Consider the following 15,322-nt stretch of genomic DNA (forward strand, 5'->3'; position numbering starts at 1 on the left):
GGACGATATCTAAAGATGTGTTTTCAAGAATAACAGCATAGCCTAGCAAATTAAGCTAAATTCCTTCTGAAAGTTCTGTTCTGGATTTTAGAGATATCTTAACGACCTTGGGCAAGTCACTTAGCTTCTGTGTATCAACTTCTAATCTGTAAGACAGAAGTGATATCACTTACTTTCCCCATGGGCTTGCCATAGGAGAACAAAAAAGAAAACAATCCATTGAAATGACAAACTTTCTGATGCTGAAGCAACAAACAGTGCTTAAAGCTTAAAGCCTGAAGCCTCTAGTTTATTTCCTTAAGAGCTCTCTGTAGTAAATATGGACATGTACCCCAAAGAAACCAATCAAAGAGGCTACAACAGAAAGATTTTTAAGTCTATAGCAGACTGGCGTTGGAACTGGAAATTGGACCCAGCCTCTTGCATCGTGGTCAAATATTATTGCTATGAGAAAACTGAATTCCCAAAAGGTGTCCTTAAATATTGAAAAGGTTTCTGTCACCTTCCTCTTTTCCCTGATACTTTTTTTTTTTAATTTTTTTTTCAACGTTTATTTATTTTTGGGACAGAGAGAGACAGAGCATGAACGGGGGAGGGGCAGAGAGAGAGGGAGACACAGCATCGGAAACAGGCTCCAGGCTCTGAGCCATCAGCCCCAGAGCCCGACGCGGGGCTCGAACTCACGGACTGCGAGATCGTGACCTGGCTGAAGTCGGACGCTTAACCGACTGCGCCACCCAGGCGCCCCCCTGATACTTTTTATAGAAGCTTTTCTTATGTTAACCATTCCTGGCCATGGGAAACAATTAACTTTGTTCACAGTTTCTGTCTAAAAATTGAGAGTAATACTTCTATATTGGAAGTTCTGATCAAGTAAGTTTTTCACTGAGCATGATGTTCATTTTATTATTATTATTATTATTATTATTGAGAGAGACAGAGACATTGTGAGCAGGGGAGGGGCAGAAAGAGAGGGAGAGAGAGAATCCCAAACAGGCTCCGCACCATCAGCACAGAGCCTGATGTGGGGCTCGAAGTCACGAACTGTGAAATCATGACCTGAGCTAAAACCAAGAGTCGGATGTTTAACCAACTGAGCCATCCAGGTGTGCCTAATGTTCAAAGATAAATGGAGGCAATCACATGCTTCTCATTTCTGTGTACTAATACTATACCTGACATATATTTCAACAGATGATATGGGCTCCCTTGGCCTTTTTGGGGGGAGAAATTCAAATGAATAAAATGTTTTCCAACTACCTTCTACATCTAACCCATAATGCTAAAAGTTACAGTGGATAAAGGGTGATCAACACATGATCCATGATGTTACACACTCCACTGTTGGAATTTATAATGTAATTCTGTAACTACATTCATCCTCATCTGCTGTGAAGGTACTAGAGTACCGTCAAAAAAGTGGCCTAAGGCATCAAATATTTTACAGTTCAGGGATTTGGGTGGTCACCAAGAAAAACTCCGTGGCATTTGGGTCTGTTAAAATTATAGATGTAAAAAGTCATAAGTGCTCTAAAAAGAAAAAGCCTCGATGTGAATACATAAAGGTGCGATGGCATTTCCATTGTGTTTTGAGAGCAGTAACTCTTGAAATGTTTTGATTGGCTTTGTCTTAAAACGTACACACATAGTGAGTTGTGGATATGTTTCTCGGAGCTAGTGGCCATAGTCCCTGGGGAACGCCCATTTGCACTAACCTTGACAAGATAGTTTTTTATAATGGCAATATGGGGGAAAGTGCTTTCAGCCTTCATTTGGGCCACTGATTCTCATGGATTTCCAAAGTCACCATGTTCTGAAGCAATATCTTTTTGATAAACTACTATGGCTACAGTATTCTACCTCTCATTTTTCTTGTCATCCTCAAAGAGAAAGCAAGGCATTCTCTTTGAAGAAGCATTATCAACAGCATTAACATGAGAAATATATAGTCTCTTCCTTATGAAATTAATTTGGCATTATTTTTGAGGTGCGCAATATCTTGGCAACTGCTTTGGTTTAAAACTCTGTGATTTGGGAAAAGCACGTTTCAGAATGTTTAATTCAGCAATACAAAAGGCACTAATGAAATATGCATGTATGAATTTTATATCATATTAGTTCCCTCTTTCTTGAAATCTGAATAAAAGCCAAACATCTGGATTACGTTTGAAAAGCCTGAATTTCCAATTTTCAGAGAGATTCAATCTATTTTGACATTGCACACTTAGCCTTAACATTTACAGTGTGCTATTAACATTACTTGCAATTGTAAAAAAAAAAAAAGTCCAGATTTAAACAAACTCGGTGCCTCCTAATACTAAAAATATATCTATATTTGAAATGGCTGCCGCTGCACAACCATATACGTCCATGGTGTTTAGGCTTCATCAGCATTTCTATTATAAATACTTGCATTGAACAGGCCTATAATTCAGCTATAGAGATATGGGGGTAAGCTTTGATATATAAATTCTCCTATGGTTATATATTAAAACAACAAACAGCATTTCATGCGTCATTTCATTTGAGAAACTATCCATTGACTCAATGTTTTCTAAAGATCTCAAATATTCAAGGTACTCCATGATTGGTCAAACAAAGTATAGTCCTCATCCTTTGAGAGTTTATTCTTCAAATATAAGACAAACAATAAGATTGCTGTTTTTTTAAATAGATATTTGAGTATATTTTGACAGCTAGACTAAAGGCAAGTATATATTTATGGTCCTAATTCAGGGAAGTTAAGTGTGGATATCAGCGCTTTATCTCATTTCATTATCATAGTTTACTTAAGACATAGCTGGTCAATCAAGCTTTAAGGGGTAAGGTAAGAAGTTCTATGTCTACACAAGAGATTAAAGAAGACAGAAGAAGGTGACCTTGTGTTTGAAGTTTGCATAATAGTAAGCCTTCAGTGGACTGTGCTTTACTACATTCAAATTTTTACTGGATTTCTAGCATATAGTAGATTTCTAGCATGTCTCATTCTTCTGTGACATGTGGAGAACAGCTCAAGTCAGATGTCCCTTTTCTCTTCTTATTTTGCCTTATTAAAAAAATCCATTAAATTTTACAGTAGTTCCCAATTAAGCAAAAATAGATGTATTTCAAGGCATTTGTTTAGGTTAGAAGATGGAAAGCAAAAGAAATAATACTTTTAAATTGGAAACTTTTTAAAAGGAGAAAACTGAGTTTCATTACATTAATTGCTGCTCCTCATGTCTTTTTTCTTCCTACATTGCGTACTCTAACAGATATTACATAATTGCATAACTATTCTTACTATGTGCTGACATGACATTACGACAGCCCTGATATGGTGCATCATAATGAAACCGTAATTAGAACAGTCATGATGTATTATGGCAATGATCCACATCGTCACTGAAGTGCATTGGAATGCACAGAAAACCCATTGAGATGTGCAGATTTTCAACATAATATAGCACAACCATGAAGTTTCATAGCATGGAGGAGAAATTGCCATTATGCCCACATTGCTGGCAGCAAGAGTATATAATGCATTTCTTCAATATGTTAGAGAAAGTTCTGCATTGATGGAAGAAAATTTTTGAGACTGGTATTTGTGAAGTTTTTGTCTTAAAAAAAAATCTGCAAGAAAGACCTTGTTGAAATATGGACCTAACTGCATATATTCTATAGAAGTTTCCTATAAAATATTTAGGTTTCGTTTAATACCTCAAATTCAATGACTGAAGTATTTTTCCTGAAATAGGACAGATTGAGGATGATTTGAGGATTTTCATTTAATCTTGTCTTTTCTTCTCATTTTTCGTGCCCTATCTTGAGCTTAGATTGTATGGCTTACGTTTTATGTGGTTGTAGCTTTGCTCCCTTATTGTTCTCCTGGGTTTCTCTACATGAGAATCTTATATGTGAGTCTTGTTCAGTAAATGATGGCTTCTTCTTAACTTGGTGTGTTTTGATCTTGGCATTCTTTCTATACATAATAATATGATTGTTACGGCTTATTTGGCAGATGTGAGCCCAAAGAAACTCAACTTTTTAAAGTAGAGAACTTTCAATTTTATTTTCTAGGTCAATCCTCATTTAATGCCCTATTGTCTCATAAAATTTCCCAACCAGATAGACTTCTGGTCTGTGTTTGAATATCTGTGGTAAGTGGAAACTCACGGTTGCCCAGGCTTCATTTCTACTTACTCTTTAGCCTCTGAGCCCATTCCTGATCTCTGAGATCAGATGAAAGAAATGAATATTTTCTATTGAAAGCCCTCTAAATTTTCCAAGTCTGCTAACATGTCCTTCCCGCTCTTCTGTCATCTTCAATTCTTCCTTACTCCTTGGCTGAATATCTTCAGCTCCTTCAACAGCCTGCTCCTTGGAGAAGTGTTGAATATTCTGCCTTCCTTGAATGTTCTCCTTTGGACATTTTATACATTGTCTAAGTCTCCCTTGGAAAATGGAACCCAACCAGAACCAGGACTGCAGGTTTGGGCTTAGTAAATCATAGTCGAGCTGATTTGTTACTTTTCTTATTTATAACCCTGTGATTGTTTCAGTCCAGCTCCAAATCATATTTCCTTTTTTATATTTACCTTCCACTATCCGTTGACTCATTGAACCTAATGACAATGAAGCCTATTAACTGCTATTGTGTGTACAGTTTTTGTATTTTTTTTTATCAGGGAGAGATTATGAACTCAGACTTGACATTGATCTTATCTCCTACTTAGATTTAATCTACTATGCCAGTATATTGTGTTCCCTTTAGAGTATAGTATCGTCATAAATAGACACTGTGAAGCAGTTGCCTATGCATTCAGATCCAACTCAAAGATATAGTTTGGCCTGTAGGTGTTAAAAACTTTTAATTCAACATATAAAAGTTAGGAGATTTCACATAAAAATATATATTTCTATCTGCTCTTAAATACATATACCTGTCCTTGGGGCGCCTGGGTGGCGCAGTCGGTTAAGCGTCCGACTTCAGCCAGGTCACGATCTCGCGGTCCGTGAGTTCGAGCCCCGCATCAAGCTCTGGGCTGATGGCTCAGAGCCTGGAGCCTGTTTCTGACTCTGTGTCTCCCTCTCTCTCTGCCCCTCCCCCGTTCATGCTCTGTCTCTCTCTGTCCCAAAAATAAATAAAAAACGTTGAAAAAAATTAAAAAAAAATACATATACCTGTCCATATAGAAGCCATATTGAAGCCATATTCTCACATGTGAACAGTTGGCAAAGCTGACTAGCGGCTACCCCTTTTAGAGGAAACTTGTATTCTCCTATCCTCCACAATCCACACTACTTCTTCCTATTGCCCCTTCACTGGGATCAAATGTTAGTAATCATCACATTTTTGCAGTGTTTTTCCTTTAGTAGAGAAAACACTTCTCTTTTTCCAAGACACTGGCAGTAGTTAGAATATGAAAGAAAATGACTTAGCTCCGTTCAACTACTTTAGTTAGTTGCCAGTTAGTAGGCTATTGGAGCTGGCCAGTACTGGCTCAAGAGAGCTGATTGTTAAATATTCAGGAGTTTTGCTAGCAGTAGCAACTTTTGGTAGTTTGAAATCTGCCATGGTGGGAGTATATACACCAGGGAAATCAGCAAGCACCATAAATCAGGGCTTCCCCCACACCCCCAGAGAGCTGGGTTACTAGTATACCACCACCTGTAGGTATTTGAATTTCTGATCTCTGACATAAGATATTTATTATTATTTATTGGTCACTGAGATTAGTGTAATCAGCCAATCAAATCAACATGCCATACATGTATTTTACTCATATGTGTCATTAATAAAAAAATATTGAATAAGATGACCAAAAAACAACCTGTGGTATAACCTATCCATTAAACAGTGATCATTGCATATGGTTGTTCAACAGGTTCTCAGGAAAACTCCTTGTACTTCTGTGCTTCTAAATGATTGCATCCTTCAGCTCCCTTTATGCTTATGAAAATCTAATAGAAGCACATACACCTGATACAGGAATTCACATCCTTGCTGTAGGGATTTAAGTCATTAGATTTTGGGTGTATGTTCTTAGCAATCTAATTATGTTTAAAATCTGGTTAGTAGTGTAGTAAATAACTGGTATTGCTACAAAATTGCATTGAGAAGGTAATAGGATTGAATTTCTACACAAGTTGACAGTCAATTAAAATTTCCATATATCCAATGAGTTAGCCAGTTCTTGGCCGGGGAGCTAGAACAAATGCCTTCCTCCTAAGCCGATCACTTCAAAACAGGCAAAATTTTATAATACAGTCAAATCAAGACTCAATGCCTCAACTAAAATGTGAGTTTGGCTTATCAAATACAGATCAAAAGCAAGAGATAGACTAGAGAGCACCCACGATATTTCTTCCTTAAATTCCTCTATTTTTTATTGTCACTGGAGGAAAAATAACACATTAAAACCTCCTTACTGAATTACTGTCCTAAACCAATAGATCCATGGGGCTTGTTCAGCTAAAAACCACAACAGACTTTGTAATGCAGTGATGTAATCTTGGCTTTGTGTCATTTATATTCAACCTAAAAAAAACAATTTTCTTGAATAGACAGGCTGACAACAATATTGTTCGGTGTGGGTTTTTATTTGGATTCTTTCCAAATGGTTCACATGCCTTCACAGTAACACATCATGCTTGCTTACGTTTTTTGCCTGAATTCCAAAGTTTGCCCCTTTTACTAGCTTTCTATTTTTCTTTTAAGGTCTCAGTTATGTTTGTAAAACTAACCAGCTCCACCACAAAATTAGGATGTATCTTGCAGAGTGCATTCATTTTACTTTTTGCATATTTTTCCTGAGGTCATGTCAAGGTTAGTTTGAATTCCATCCTACATTAAGACTTCTTTCACAGCTATTTAGCTCGGCAGCCTACTCCCCGCTGGGGTCTGCCCCTTGGGCACGTCAAAGCTTCAGACCTGACAAATCACACACAGATGAAGCTGTACAGTTTTTTAAACAGTTTCATCAGTAACTTTTCTTTATCTTTTTCACTATCCTCCTTCATATTGAGATTTTTTTTCCCTCTGAATTACCATTTAAGGAATCTTAAATTCTATGTGGAACAGTTTGTTTTCCATCAGAATTACAAACTGGCAATATCATTTATTTTCTAGTAAATCATACTAATAGCCTCCTAGTCACCAAGACTACAGACTGAAAGACGTGTAGACCGTTTCTGACTAGTATAAGTGTAATTCCACTATTAAAATCTATTTGTAGCAGGAAGCTTAGTTTTAGATCGGTGGTTACATCTACCCGAATCAGGAAAAAAAAAAAGTCAACCATAAAAATGCATCGAGTTTATGACATATTATGGGTTGAGCCTGGAAATGTTTCTCAAATGGTTAGTAATATGCCCTTATCAGTATTTTAGCAAACTGTAAAACTAATGGTGCAACTCCATTTCCTGTTTAATTGATGAAGTTAAAATGCTTGGTTGCTAATGAGTGTATTAGCAAACAATGTCCCCTCTACAGGCTTAAGTAGATCAGGATTTTTTTTTTAAAGCAGCTTACAGTCCTTATTTTTATATAATGAAAAAAGTTGGCTGCCACAGAATTGCTAGATCAACTGAAGAAATGGTGTAATTATTGTTGTGTAGTCACTTTGGCAATGTCAAACGGCCAGATTATAGTTTTCTACTTCTCACACTAGAAAATAGTTATTTTCTTTTACAAACCATAGGCTTTTCATTACATTTTCATTCAGGACAAACAATACCTGAAGATCTTAACTGCAGACTAAGCAGAAAACTTAGAAGTGCGAAGAAAAAATAATATCTGAATGATTCTCCTCTCCTCAGTCCTCTTTTACAGTTAGCTCAGTATAAAAGTACCCAGCAAAGGGGTCTGTAAAGGTTGCTTGGTTGAAACTAATTAAAGACAGGTCTAAATAGAAAAAGAAAAGAAAAAGGGATCAAAGGAATTACATTAGGTGTCAGGACGCTGTTTGGGGAGATTTATTTAGAATTTTGTAATTCTATTACAGGAAAAAGCTAAATTCTAAAAATGCCCATTTTTGCCCTAATTCCATATTTGCGTTATTTTTGCAATAAGATACGTGTCAACAGGCAAACATCTTGAAGAAATCATTTCGGCGTTGGCGCATTAACACATTATGGTGAAAAGAGAGGCTTGTGCTTTTCACGCAGCGCATTTCAGTCTTCAATTAATGTGAAAGCACTACAATGCCTATGCAACTTCTCTTGCCTAGTGGTGCACCATTTATCATTGCAGTTTTACATTGACCTTGACACCCACTTCATTAGAATAAAGATTGTCTACCATTTAGGTTACATTGTTCCTCTGCACAGAGACCCCATGCAAATTTCTGTTCAGATAGAAGAGCTGCGAGGCTGTCAGAGGTCATCTGCATTAAATGATTGCAGCTATTTTCCAACTGCTTCTTTTCATTCTACTCAATTCAGGCTAGGAGGATCAATCAAGTCCTCTGCCTGAAACAGTGGGACTGCTGGGAATATAACTGTTTTTGGTAGTAGTAGATATGCCCTAAACAGTATTAAATATTTAATATAAACTCATTAAAGGCCATGCAAAGGCTTCAGAAAGATATCAGATTTATAGAGAAATGTAAGGGACTAGAGAACCTTTAAAAGATAAATAGAAGGAGAATCAATTTTATAATTTTAGAGAGTAAGATTACAATAGTTCTTAAACTTAGTAAATCTTTTCAATGGAGACTTTTTTCTCACCCTTGACATGGGCAGGGAAGGGAGAAGACAGGCAGGCTTGGTGTTCTTAGGCAGTATTTTACAGGAAATCAGAATGAAAAGTTTTCAGTTCTTGGTGTTTTTAGTTTTGTTCTATAACAATGAATACCGTTCTGGGTATTTATTTTCAAAGGCTTAGGTATTTGTTATGTAAAAGAAATGATTGGAGAAATAAGTTGCCAGGTTTCCTACTTAAGTTTTCTGAGTGATATAATTGGAATTAAATTATTAATGGGAGATACTTTAAAAAAGATTGTTTTATGATCTTCTATTAGGGAATTTGCAATTCATTTTAATATTTGTAGTTTGATTTATATTAAAGATAATGCAATCTATGTCCAATTAACAATACATGGCCAATGTAATGTGATTTCCAGATCATGCAAATGGAATAAGCTAGAAGAGGGGGTAAAACTCAATTCTTAACCTCAGATGTAATTTGCTGTGCGAGTTCTGGCAATTTTAAATGACATTGCACTTTTTAATTTTTCCAAAGGCTCAGCAGCAAATTTATCCCAATCAAGAAAGCCTATTATTAATTTACAAGGACAATTGTAGGAGTCTTTATAATTTCTCTGTGCAATTATTCGCCATAAATTGCTAATGGTAAAATACAAAGAGTTTGTAAGAAATAACGACTCTTATTTGTCGTGGGCTCGAGCCGCCTTCTTCATTCTCGAACATCTTCCCAAAGTGTTGGTGAAATTGGCTCAATGTGAAACATCACATGCGTCATGAGATGCTGGACACTGGTGTTCTGGAAAAGGGGGCAACACCAGAGGTGCTGCAGAGACGACACTGGCCTCTAGCAGATTCCAGCATGCGGGGGCATGTACAGCTGAGCTGTGGACCCTGGACTTTCATATAAAAAGACTCTTTGTTCACCACTGAATGGCATTAGGCATGGACTTGCTGAGGGGCCACCATGAAGTCTCACATGAGGAGGGCAAACACTAGCCAGAAAACACAATGCGGGAGTCATAGACAGACACATCTCTGCATTTTTGTGCAAAAATGCCTATTTTCCACATATAGTTTTGGTGGTAGTTTGGTGTTTTGGTGTGTTCCTACCATAGGCTTTCTTGTTAAAAGACTAAAATACATCCCCCCCCCCCACTGTATTTTCTCTATCTGTTGTGTGTTTACAGGAAAGGAGATTATGCTGGATATACAGGTGTTTGTGGTATTACTTGGCACTTGGAAAGATATTCAAATTTGTTATTCTAATGACTAGATCATTTTCCTTGCTTAAAGTTTAACTCTTCCTAATATAAAGTCACATCAAGCCCAGTTAAAATATGGTATAGGATGTAAATACTTAAACCCCGAAGACACAGAATCAGACAGCCCTGTTCTAATAATCAAGAAAATTCTTTGGTTTAATTCTTGTGCTTCTCGTAGCCAAAACTTCACTCTCTGCTCAGCAATGTCTGGTCTCTTTTCAGCATAACCAACAGAAGCACCATACAAAAGTCTTACAATGGATGTCTTAATCTCTCTGTGTGCTTTTAGAGCATTATTTTGAATTCCATCATGCTGCCTTTTTTCTTTCCTCTTCTGAAGTTTTATTACAACAGCAGAATTCCCAGGGAGCTTTGGGGGCAAGGTTCACATAATATAGCCCTGAAGTTTTGCTTAGGTGGAATCCATCCCCCAATCCTGGCCATCTTTTGATGATCTTTCTATTTCAAAAAGATTCACTGGGTAGAATCTTATAGCATTAGCTGTATGTAGTTTATTTTCTATTTTTTTATTTACTAGACAGTGAGTATCTACAACCCTTTCATGATGCTTTCTTTCTCTGACCTCACCGTGACAAGGCATCTTGTTCTTTAACATTGAGGGAGGCAGAAAAATGCTGGAGTTTCTCAATGTGTGCCTTCTATACCAGTTTCAAAATGGCTTATTCTTCTGGTTTCCATGGTGACAATTAACACTGTTTCAAGGCATTGTTCCAGTCTCCATTTAGGCAGAATTTTTGGTGTGATTTTTAACAAAAAAAAAAAAAAAAAAGATTTTAGGAGGGAAAAGAGCCTTTAGCATAACTGTCAAAAAAGTTATCTCAATCAAGTCTTTATGCATTTCTAATTATATTTACTTCAGAAATCCCTATTTTTACTGGCTTTGTTTTATAATTCAATTTTAGCGTTTGTACTTTTAAAAAGAAAGGACTGAGTGAGAATTTCTGAAAACTTCCTTAATTTTTAGTGGCAACAGCAAGCTAACATTGGTGGTTATTTTTAACTCCGTTTTTAAAGTTTTCTTCGTATACCTTCTGTACACCTAGGAGTGGCATTTAGGATAGAAGTGGCCTGCGTTTTTAATTTAGATCATTCACGTATCTATTAGGAGGCTTCATTAGTCAAAATTGAATTGGCCAAGCAAATACACTTAATAATGTAAATATGCCCTTTCAATAGAGTATATTTTATTTTTGACTAGACAGAGAGGCCCACAGCAGGTGCTGTGGGGAAATTAAATACTGGATGCTTATTTACCTTAGCACTCAAGAAAAGCCATCTGACTTTAACTTCGTTAATCTCATTTTTGGCTATTGAAGAGTAGTCTCTATCATAATATCCCAGGCTATAGGACACAATGGGGCAGCCTCTGCTCACTTACTGCTGTGGGTGAAATGAATATGAAGATTAAATTATCTTCTCACCACAGGATAAAGTAGCCCTACTCGATAGGATGACTGATAGAGCAGGCCGTTGATTCTCCCCGTCTGATGCTTCTGAAAAGATGTTGGAGAGAGAAGAGCAAAATGTCCTGAGCATCAACGAAAACGTTTGCATTATTATATATGTATACTGCTTGAGGTCTCAAATCATATCAGATTCAACCTTCAGAGTGCCTCAAAAATAAGAACAAATATTTTTGCCTTAAATTACATGACATTCTAGTATCTTTCAGGTACATACCAACACACCTAATAATTGGCTGGATTATCTTAGCTTTTATAGTTTGAAGGCATTGTCCATCAATCACATCTTTAATCAAGCTCTTTATACAGTAGGTTACGTGGGGACAAGACCAGAGAGAGTACATAAAGACAAGTTTTTTTAATGTAATAACCGTTTATTAGAGGTTGCTGTGACTACTTGTACCACATTTCATAGAGAAAATTATTTTATTATGTCTAAAATTAAATTAATTGCTTTTTATATTTTTATTATTATAAGACTATTATTTTTATGGGCCAAATCTAAACTGTTCTCTTTCTTGACTGATCTGCTATGTGGGAGCCATTAAAAGTTGGGATAAAGAGAGGGGATGAGATTGTCACAAGCGACAGTGATAACTGGTTGAGGCTGCTCCCAGGTGGCACAGCCGGAGGACTCCCTCTGTCAGGGCACGTGGCAAAAGCAAAAGATTTGAATAGGACTCGTCTGCCTGCCCGAAATGCTGGTTTCCCCAATATTATGTCAAAGAAGTCTTACCAAATTAATTATGTAAATCTTTGTCGGCAGCATCATCTTTAGATGGGAATCTGATTACATAAAGCAGATTGCCCTCTCCTCAATCATCACTCTGATAAATAAAACACTATCTGGGTTTCTGGAATACTTGTTGAGTGTTTGGTCCAGAAAACTCGAGTGGCCAGTGTGTTTTTTAAGTATTGGAGTAACATGATCCTGGTAATTGCCTGCCATTAGAAAATGCAATCAGAATCTCCCACCTATCACAGGTCAAATTCTGGAAGAGTTCTCAAACAACCCTTGATTTTTTTCGTTATGCATATTCATGTAATTTTGGATACTTTGACACCCTGATCAACATTCATTAATACTATGAAATGCTTTAAATCACCTCATTTAAAACATTTTGTTCTGTGATCCACAAATGACTAACATTTGGAGAAGTTTACATAATACAAATGATGTGCATGCTTAGCGTAAATGAAAGATTAAAATAAGAAACTAAAAGTATGCAAACATATGCACGTAAATGCTGAGGATCTATTACCCAAAACAAGGATTTCACACCTTCTTTTCCTTTAAGCTGCTTCCAATCGTATTTTAGTTTGGGATCATATACAATATCATGGTTTAAAGGTGAATAACATGCTTGGGCAGGTTTTGAACTTGCTGATTTGCTGATTTGCCCAGACAAAAGCTTTTCTTATTAGATCTGTTAAGGTGCTCCTCTTAGCTTGGTTAGAGCAATGGAGCAGTACTACCAAGAACCTTAGTGCCCCAACTTTTATGGCTCAAAGAAAAAAAATGGGGATTGCCATTATACTTTGACAATGTGCTGAAGTTGTAAAATAGGTGTAGTATTTTAACTAGAATCTAGTTTTCAACGCAGAGGTGTTTTTTGTGTGTAGTACCTTTTAAAAATATAGCCACAGTCATTTATATCTATTCATAATACAAGACTTTCTAACTATGAAGTTATCCAAATAGAGTTATTTGAAGAGAGTCACTATAGTAACTGCCATATTAAATGGCACTTACATTATCTCTGGCAAAACATCTAGCAAAACATCTAGAGACTCACTTGGCAGTTTGTTACAATACAATGTATATTGGGGGAGAGGGGACTGTAATCAATTGTGATGTTTGGGACATTTTACAATAATCAATAAAGAAACATAGATTTGTAACCATTTCAAAGCTCTGGTTTGCTTTTTTCTCTATATAAGTACTTCTTCTTCAAGCCCATGCAATTTTTAAGTAAAAGAAAATGGGGAAAAAAGGGTTAACTGAGAACTCTGGAGACTTACAGAATAAGGAGGAAGTTTACACAATCTTTAGGGAACATTTTATTTGTACCACCCTGTACCACTAGTCCTTTGTGGGGCAGACATGAGAGATGGGCAGCGCTCTGGAGCGAATGTTGACCCAAATTAACTGTAACAGTAAATTTTCCTAGACCAGGTATTTTCCTACTTGGAATATTCTAAATTAAAGACCCAATGTGTGTGTAAACTTTACTTTAATGTGACATAAATTTTAGTCAACTAAATGGAATACCTTGGATGTTTATGTATGTGTGAGTAATATATACTTTAACTATTTTCAGCAGTATTGCTCAACGACTCAAGGTACTTAGGTTTAGCCTTCCCATAAATTTTATTGGAAACAAAAACTTTTAACCCTCATGAGCGTCACTAACTCTGTGCTCAAAGATTTGCAGAGAACACCTGTCTCCCTAATGATAGCTTTCCTTCTCTCTTCTCGTTTTAGAGATACAGTGTGGAAATGTCCATCAGGGACCTGAAAAAGACGGAGCTGCTTAGTAAGGTTGAAGCTTTGAAGAAAGGTGGCGTTTTACTACCAAATGATCTCCTTGAAAAAGTGGATTCAATTAATGAAAAATGGGAACTGCTTGGGGTATTTGCATTTTTATTACTGTTTGTAGGTTATGTGTACATTTTTTGTGTAGTGAAGTACTCTATCTGTCTAATTTCTAATTTGAAGCACAAATATCTCTCTCTTTCAATTCACTACCTACATTTCAAACAAGCTATTTATGCTATTATGAGGAAAAAACACTGCTTTTCCTTTTCTGTGGGATTTTTTTTACACTGAGCTTGTCTCCTCTCAGATTTTAATAATTTTGGTTCTTTAATACATACAAAAGTAAGTAAAATATGCCATGTATTATGGGTATGCACCAAGTGAACTATAATACAGTATATCTGATATACACTGACTGTCATGCTTGAATGAATGTTAATAGAATTTACTCTGAAGGTACATGTTAGAGACATCCACTGTGTAACTATTTACTGTACCCTTCAGATGAAAAGGGGAGTTGTCACTACAGCTTTCAAGTGACACTAAAGCCACCAAAACAAAGATGCAAATCTGACCCAAATCTGAATTGCAGAATGAAATCGGCCTCTGTTTTGTGCCTCAATTTCCAGCTCACTTTTAACAAAAGCCAAAAAAAAAAAAAAGTTTCATGTAATTCATTTCACGCAATGATGGGCTGGGTCTCAGCCAAAGCCTGAGATGCAAGAATCTGGCAAAAAGGCAATATAGAGATTCTGTTACCCAGAGACCTGGATGGCACTGTGCATGAGACAGTACTGTCCTTTTGTTGGAAGACAGCTGAGAGAGAGAGAGGTTAGACTGTATTTTTTCATCAACTTCTCTCCTAAATTGCCTTCACTTCAAATCAAGGGTAAGCTAAATTTGTCAATTACTTAAATGATTAATTATAACAGCAAAGTATGGGTGGTGTCAGTTATGGAGCATAATTTTGCATGCCTTCCATTTCCTGCCTCTTTTTTTTTTAATTTTAAAGAAATAATACTCCAAAAATATTTTGAATAAAAAGCTCTCCGTGTACCTTGATGACTTGGAGGATTGCCAGTGTTCAGTTTATGCCATACTTAATCTAGGTGATTAAAAAAACTGCAAGTTTAAATCCTTGCTTTCTCATCTAAATTCACTAGGCTCTACACTTGTGCAAAGTAACTTAAAACATGGAAAGTTTTTACTCTGACCTACTGTTACATTACTTTTTAATAGTAATTAATGGCTTCCACCTTATAATATGGTGATTTAAGTTGGAACCTACTAACTTGTACAGAATTCATTGATCTCCTGCAGGAGAAATGTGGTTAGCGTACGACATTTTT

The 15,322-nt window shown here is 36.4% G+C and overlaps 1 protein-coding gene across 4 annotated transcripts in view; it reads left to right on the forward strand.

Annotated features, from left to right (window-relative positions):
• AKAP6 (A-kinase anchoring protein 6) overlaps nucleotides 1–15,322 on the forward strand; it is a 480,061-nt gene that overhangs the window by 369,503 nt on the left and 95,236 nt on the right. For all 4 annotated transcript variants that reach the window (XM_043555958.1, XM_043555961.1, XM_043555960.1 and 1 more), the window contains exon 10: nucleotides 13,920–14,066. In XM_043555958.1, coding sequence (XP_043411893.1) covers nucleotides 13,920–14,066 — 147 coding nt within the window. The remainder of the gene's footprint in view (nucleotides 1–13,919; nucleotides 14,067–15,322) is intronic.

The sequence above is a fragment of the Prionailurus bengalensis genome, chromosome B3 (assembly GCF_016509475.1).
Source record: "Prionailurus bengalensis isolate Pbe53 chromosome B3, Fcat_Pben_1.1_paternal_pri, whole genome shotgun sequence".
In the NCBI taxonomy this organism is placed as follows: domain Eukaryota; kingdom Metazoa; phylum Chordata; class Mammalia; order Carnivora; family Felidae; genus Prionailurus; species Prionailurus bengalensis.